The 7,825-nt window shown below is 42.5% G+C and overlaps 1 protein-coding gene across 1 annotated transcript in view; it reads right to left on the minus strand.

Annotated features, from left to right (window-relative positions):
* Positions 1-191: 191 nt before the first annotated feature.
* Pp2d1 (protein phosphatase 2C like domain containing 1) overlaps positions 192-7,825 on the minus strand; it is a 45,645-nt gene continuing 38,011 nt past the window's right edge. The window contains exon 2 of the mRNA XM_021218474.1: positions 192-1,287. Coding sequence (XP_021074133.1) covers positions 192-1,287 — 1,096 coding nt within the window. The remainder of the gene's footprint in view (positions 1,288-7,825) is intronic.

A 7,825-nucleotide genomic window follows, 5' to 3' on the forward strand; every position in this document is an offset into this window, starting at 1 on the left:
TACATGGTGGCTCACAACCATCCGTAACAAGATCTGACGCCCTCTTCTGGAGTGTCTAAAGACAGCTACAGTGTACTTAAATATAATAAATAAATAAATCTAAAAAAAAAAAATTGTTCAGTGCAATTTCTACACGTTAGCAAATTGCTAAATAACAGCAGCATGAGTAGGCATTTACAGATATTTAGGTGTCATGGATGCAAGTGAATATACATACCAGCATTTGCAAGGTGTAGTACTCCAGATATGATCTGTGGAGTCTTCTGGAAGGGAAGACTGGTGGAACCCTGCTGATGGTTTTTTTCCCAGTCTTTATTAGCATGTGGGTTCTTATTCCCACCCTCTAATATACAAGTGAGTGCTGAGCAGCCGCTCCACCGAACCCGGGAAGTCTCATTCCTTCCAAGCCGTAGAAGCCTATCCATTCTCCAAAATGCCTTTGCGAAGGCTTTGTGTGTATCCTCATACTCCCGTCTACTAGTTCTGAAGGTTTTGTATGTGGAAGAGAAGGCCTCTTCTCTGGCTCTGTATTCTTCCCTGAACACAGTGTGAAAGGAATTGATCAGTTGCTTCTGCTCAGCTGACATTTGGTAGGAAGGATCCTGTATAGACAATTGATGGAGAAGTAAAACCTGAAACTCCTTAGATGCCAGGTCTGCTGCTGCATAACCATAATGGCTATCAAATAAACCGAAAAAGCACACATTGGCTTTATCACCAAAGTCATTCACGACCGAGAATTTACAGTTCGGCTCAGCTTTCCAGGACGAATTACTATTGCTACAGATGGCTATACCTTTAATCATCAGATGGTAGCTGCTTGGAGAATATGTAGACGTCTGGCCAACCTTGTCACAAAGTTTGAAGTAGGATGGAACTTGTTTCTTCCAAAGAAGCTCAAATGCGTAATTCATGCTCTGAAGGACTTTTTCACTGTATGTAGATGATCTCAAAAGGTTAGAAATTATACACTCTCTATGAAAACTGACCAGTGTGGGCTTCGGTTGCCTCCCACCCATCCACTGGAAACCCAGCATACTTAGAGCATTGTGATGTTTCTTATGGAGAAAATTCCTAGCTTTGTTCAGTTCTTGGTAGCAGACAGAGCAGGGGAATGTGACTGCGTCACCAGAAATCAGCTGCTCAGTGGAGTCCTCCAGGTTGATCGAGCGTCTTGGTCTAAGCCTTCTCCTTTTCCCAACCCTATTTTTGACACTCTTGTTGAGATTCTCATCCGAGGTAAATTTTGAAGTTTTCTCATCCCACTCTTTTGATCTCCAAAACACTCTGGAAGAAAGATGAAATATGTGGTTCAGTGGTTAAGAGCACCTGTTGTGTTTGCATAGGAGCCACATGAGGCTTATAACACTAGGAACTCATTCCAGGAAATTGATGGCCTCTTCTGACCCCTATGTCTACCACTGCATGCACATGCAGACAAAATACTTATACCCATAAAGTAAATTTTAGGATATTTAAGATGTTTACTGAAAGAAATGGTACACTCTTGTCACACAGTCTTACTCATAATTTTATAGAAACCTACAGTCAAGGGGTTTTTTGTTTGTTTGTTTGTTTTTCGAGACAGGGTTTCTCTGTATAGCCCTGGCTGTCTTAGAACTCACTTTGTAGACCAGGCTGGCCTTGAACTCAGAAATCTGCCTGCCCCTGCCTCCCGAGTGCTGGGATTAAAGGCGTGCGCCACCATGCCCGGCTACAGTTGAGTTTTATAAAGTCCCCCAAAAGGGTCCTTAACAAAATGATTGCTCCATGTTTGCCTAAACGAAATTAAGTGCCCAATCCACAAATTCAGCTAGACATCTCAACAAATACTCAGAGAAATAATATTTTACTCCAGCTATGAAGAAACATTTTATTTTATAAGGGGGGGGGCACATGCGCGCACAGATGATAGAGGCCAAAGGAGAACATTAGATGCCCTCTTCCACCATGCTTCTCCTATTCCTTTGAGACAGAATCTCTCCTGACCTTAAAGACAGAAAAATAGCTGGACTGGGACTTCCTGACTACCAGCCTCACCAAAAAGAACAAAGTGAGTTCCAGATCCACTGAGGACCTGCCTCAAAGGATTAAGGCTTAAAATGATATAAGAGAGCCCAGCACACACTCTCATATACAATTTTAACATAAAATCCATTTGTAATTTTTTCAATATAATTTATAGCCCGAGACAAGATAGCAATGAGGTTGAGGTTGGTTTTGGCTACATAGTGAGTTTCTGTCTGGGGAAAAGAAAACCATAGAGTGTTATTAACTAACCTCAGTTAAACTAGTCAAGTCTCAATCTCAATAATAACTATTTCTTTTCCACTTTGGTCATTACTGATCACAGGGCTAGGCAAGTGCAGTGTCTCTGAACCATAGCTCCAGCCTATAATTAATTATTATATATCTTTTTTTTAACCATTTTAGATTTATTTATTTATTCTATGTAAGTACACTGTAGCTGTCTTCAGACACTCCAGAAGAGGGAGTCAGATCTTGTTATGGATGGTTATGAGCCACCATGTGGTTACTGGGATTTGAACTCCAGACCTTTGGAAGAGCAGTCGGGTGCTCTTACCCACTGAGCCATCTCACCAGCCCTATTATATACCTTTACAACTGAGTGGATGACTAGAGAATAGAGGGAGAAAGGAAAAATATTTACTACAAGCCAGGAGTGATGGGAACCCAACACACTTATAATCCCAGTACTCAGAAGGCTGAAACAAAATTGAGAGCTTGAGGCCAGCTCTGGATATATACTGAGACCTTGACTTACTACACACATTTCCACATGTAAACTTTCTGAGAGTCCTAAAACCTATCTACAGGAGTCCCACAGATTGCCCTATAGCCATTACCTGGGCACACTTCCATGTCTTTGTGATGACCCAGGGTCATCCTGATTCTTTTCTACTGAACATATTTATATAATCTGCCAGGACACAGACATACTTTCTACTAGGGACCCTAAGTGGCCATACTGTGGCTGACACAGGTAGGTGATTTTCACTACTCTTCCTTGTCAGGAGCCATCCAGAAAAGGCTAAAGGCAAATAAGTGTTCTGGAGATGGCCAACCATTTTTGCATGGCCTGTGAGTGAACTCTGATAGGTAAGATCCCAAAAGACTCCATCCCAGGGTCACTTCTTACTGCCGGTATACTCTTTCCTATCCCTATTACACAGCTTAATGATCCCTGAGGATCAGCCTACACTCTGGTTTTTCGAGACAGGGTTTCTCTGTATAGCCCTGGCTGTCCTGGAACTCACTCTGTAGACCAGGCTGGCCTCGAACTCAGAAATCCACCTGCCTCTGCCTCCCAAGTGCTGGGATTAAAGGCGTGCGCCACCACCACCCGGTGGTTTTAGCTGTTTTACCAGAAAGATGTAATAATCAGAATCAAGAATAGAATGTACTCACTCCTCATAGAGGCAAGTAAGGAAAGGCTGCATAATAAGGAATACAATGAGCTTTCACAATTAACACTGAAAAGAAAAATAGGCTTGGGACAAATTTGTGACCAAGTTAAAACACTCATTCTAGGTCAGACCCAAGGGTGAAGGCACAGGTGGGCACTGTGATAGCGAGGCCATGGGAAAGTGTGGCTTTCACTTATAGAATGAAACACTGCTTTGAACTTAACTATCAACATCCTTCGATAATTCTCCCCTTTGCATAACATTTTATCTATGAGGTAATTTTCTAAATAACTTCTGACTAGGAAGATATAAAAAGGTCAGAGAAAAAGTTGGTAGCATCTGGGGCTCTGCCCCATCCACTAAATGCATGTACGTACATGTTTGTTCATCTATACATACATGTGTAGGTCTATGTGTATGTTTGTAAGTATACATGAACCACTTGTGGAGTTGTTGAGACAGGTGGTCAGGCCTGACTAGAGTGAGTGTGTGTGTGTGTGTGTGTGTGTGTGTGTATGTAACTGTGTGTGTGTTCGCGCGCGCGTGCATGTATTGCCTACGTAAAAGATTTTCTTTTCTTCTCTTTTTTCCTGGCTCATAAAGAGTTAACAAGCTCTGAGCTTCTTGCCTGGCCAGCAGAGGGCTCCTGACTGGCTTGCCAGAGAAAGGAGCCCTACCAATAAAGCCTTTATTTAAGTCCCCCACTGTAAACAGCAGGTGTTAATCACAAGAGGTCAGCAGTTTTTGGTCTTAAAATAGCAAAGAGTTAAGGGAAGAAAAAAAATTATCAAAAGAAAATTACTTTTGCCCTAACAGTCACAATATTTGCCACTGCAATCACCAGAGTCTCTTTGCTGCTTTCCCTGAGAAACCCTGTGATGCAGGGAAGGTCCCCAGCACTTCTTTCCTGCAATCTGCCTGCAGGAGCCCCTCTTCCCACCCCACTTCCATTTCCCGAGGATTGGATTACTCAATGCTCACCAAGGGTTCCCTATCCTATTTGGATACATGTTTTTCCTAGCCCATCTGCATTCCTTTGTTTTGTTTTTGTTTTTGTTTTGGGTTTTTTGTTTTGTTTTGGTTTGGTTTGGTTTTGGTTTTTCGAGACAGGGTTTCTCTGTATAGCCCTTGGCTGTCCTGGAACTCACTTTGTAGACCAGGCTGGCCTCGAACTCAGAAATCCACCTGCCTCTGCCTCCCAAGTGCTGGGATTAAAGGCGTGTGCCACCACGCCCAGCATTCCTTTGTATCACACAGCTATCCAAGGAAACATTTCTGTACCAGGGACCACATAGGCACCACACTTGCATGAGTGGGCAACAGCAGCCAAAGAAAAGATCAACCACCCAACCAAGACAAGAAATACATATATACCCCCCCAAAAAAAAAACCACATCAAATGTCGTAGCAACCCTGCAAATTCTACCAGGGAATTCCTAACACTGAAAAACACCATTAGTGAAGTGGCTGGATACAAGATGGACAAAAACAAAAACAAACAAACAAAAAAACTCAATAGCCCTCCTATATAAAAATGACAAATGTACTGAAAAAGAATCAGAGAAACAATACCTTTCACAGTTGCCAAAAATAATATAAAATATTTTGGAGCCACTCTAATCAAGCAAGAGAAAGACTTGTATGACAAAAATTTTAAGTTTTTGAAGAAATTAATTGAAGAAGATCTCAGAAGAAGGAAAGACCTCCCATGCCCTTGGATCAGTAGGATTAGCAGAGTAAAAATGGTCATCCTACCAAAGCAATCTACAGAATTAATGCAATCCCAATCAAAATTCCAACACAACTCTCTATAGACCTTGAGAGGACAATGCTCAAGTTCATATGGAAAAACAAATAACCCAGGAAATCTAAAACAAATCCTGAACAAAAATAGAATTTCAGAGGGGATGGAGACATGGCTCAGAGGTTAAAAGTACTGTCTGCACTTCCAGAGGTCCTGAGTTCAATTCCCAGCAGCCATATGGTAAAATCTATTCTGAGATCGTGCCCTCTTCTGGGCCACAAGTATACTTGCAGGCAGAATGCTAATGTATATGTATATGTACATGTATATGTATATGTATATGTATATGTATATGTATATGTATATTTTTTTCAGGATGTATCACCATTCCTGATTTCAAGGTATAATAGAGAGTTATAGTAACAAAAACAGCATGGTATTGGTATAAAAACAAACAAATTAATCAATAGAGTCATATTGAAGACCTAGACATAAATCTGCACACTATGGACACATGATTTTTAATAAAGAAGCCAGAAAGAGAATGGAGTTGGGGGGAGCATCATCAACAAATGGGGTTGGTCTAACTGGATATCTGCATATACAATAATGCAAATAGATCCATATTCACCACCCTGAACAAAACTCAAGTTCAAGTGGATCAAAGGCCTCAACATAAAACCAGATACACTAAATCTAATAGAAGAGAATTTGGGAAATAGGCTTTAACTGATTGGTCAAAAAAAAAAAAAAAAAAAAAAAAAAACCAATAACTTTCTGAACAGAACACCCATACCACAGGCACTAAGTAAGATCAACAACTAATAAATGAGACCTCCTGAAACTGAAAGGCTACTGTAAGGCAAAAGAATCATCAATAGAGCAAAATGATGACCTACAGAATGGGAAATATTTTCACCAACTCCATATCTAATAGAGGGCTAATATCCAAAAACAAATAATCCAATTAAAAATGGGATACAGATATAAGCAGATAGCTCTCAATAGAGGAAACTAAAATGGCAGAAAAACAAATGTTCAACATCTTTAGCTATCAGGAAAATACAAATCAAACCTACTTTGAGATTAAGTAAATAATAATCATACTACAATCACAGACCCAGATGGCTAAGTAACAAGAAGGGCTCTGGGGAAATGCATGTGTCTCCCTGGGAAGGGGAAATAGCTTTTAGAGGTGGACTAGGATTCTGTGGGGATGGGACTAGGAGGGATCAGGTTGGGGGATGGGAGAGTGGATAGGGCAAGGGAATACTGAAATTGGAGGCCTTTGGAGGGCAATGTAGAAATATACTGCTGTTCAACTTTCCTGGAATCTGTGAGTGTGACCCTAGCAAGTCCTCTCAGTAATGGAAGATATAGGGCAAGAACCATCTATCCTCTGTAACCAGGCAAGGTAGCCACTGGTGGGACTAGGCCATGAACCCAGCTATAGAACCTTTGACCTACAATTAATCCGGCCTGCCTGCAAGATGTGCTGAAGCAATGGGGGTGCAGAATTTGTGGAAGCAGCCAATCAACAACTGGTCTAATTTAAGGTCCAGGTCACAAGAAGGAGCCTATACCTCACACTGCTTGGGTTGGTCCCTCCCCCTTGGAGCTTGGGGAATCCTGCAGTAAAGGGGGTGGAGGTATTGTGGGAGTCAGAGGTGTAGCGCGGATACCTGGAGAGCACTGCCTTGGGAATCAACTAAGCAGGGCTCATTGGGGAGCTCACAGAGCCTGTATGAATCTGTACCAGGTCCTCTCCATACATGTTGCGGTTGTTGGCTTGGTGTTTTGGGGGAGAGTGCTGACAGTGGGAGTGCAGGTGTCTCTGACTCTTATGCCTTTGCCTCCTACTGGATTGCCTTTCCCAGCCTTCATGTGAGGGTTTGTGCCTGGTCTTATTGTATCTTCTTGTGCCATGTTCAGTTGAGGTCCCTGGGAGGCCTGCTCTTTGCTGGAAGATATTGGGGGGGGGGTAATCCTGAGGGAGAGGAGAGATGGGGGGGGGGTGACTGGTAGGAGTAGAGGGAGGGAAGCTGTTGTTTAGATGTATGAGACAAGAATAAATAGTTTAAAGTTCTCTCTCTCTCTCTCTCTCTCTCTCTCTCTCTCTCTCTCTCTCTCTCTCTCTCTCTCGTTCAGGCCTTTAGTCCCAGAACTTGTGAGGCAGAGGCAGGCGGATTTCTGAGTTCAAGCCCACCCTGGTCTACAAATCCAGTTCCAGGACAGCCAGGGCTACACAGAGAAACCCTGTCTCGAAAAAGCAAAACCAAAAGAAACCAAACCAAACCAACAACAAAAGTGGGTGTGCTGATTTGAATGTGCTTGGCCCAAGGAATGGCACTATTTGGAGGTTTGACCTTGTTGGACTAGGTGTGACCTTGTTGGAGGAAGTGTGGCGCTGTGGGAGTGGGCAATGAGACCTTCCTCCTAACCAAGTGGGAGCCAGTCTTCTAGTGGCCTTCAGATGTAGAACTCTCAGTTCCTTCTACACTATGCCTGGACACTGCCATGCTCCCACCTTGATAATAATGGACTGAACCTCTAAACCTGTAAGTCAGCCCCAATTAAATGTTGTCCTTGTAAGAGTTGCCTTAGTCACAAAATTTAGAGCTAAGATGAAAGGATGGACTATCCAGAGACTACC

Source organism: Mus pahari, chromosome 18 (genome assembly GCF_900095145.1).
Source record: "Mus pahari chromosome 18, PAHARI_EIJ_v1.1, whole genome shotgun sequence".
NCBI lineage: Eukaryota > Metazoa > Chordata > Mammalia > Rodentia > Muridae > Mus > Mus pahari.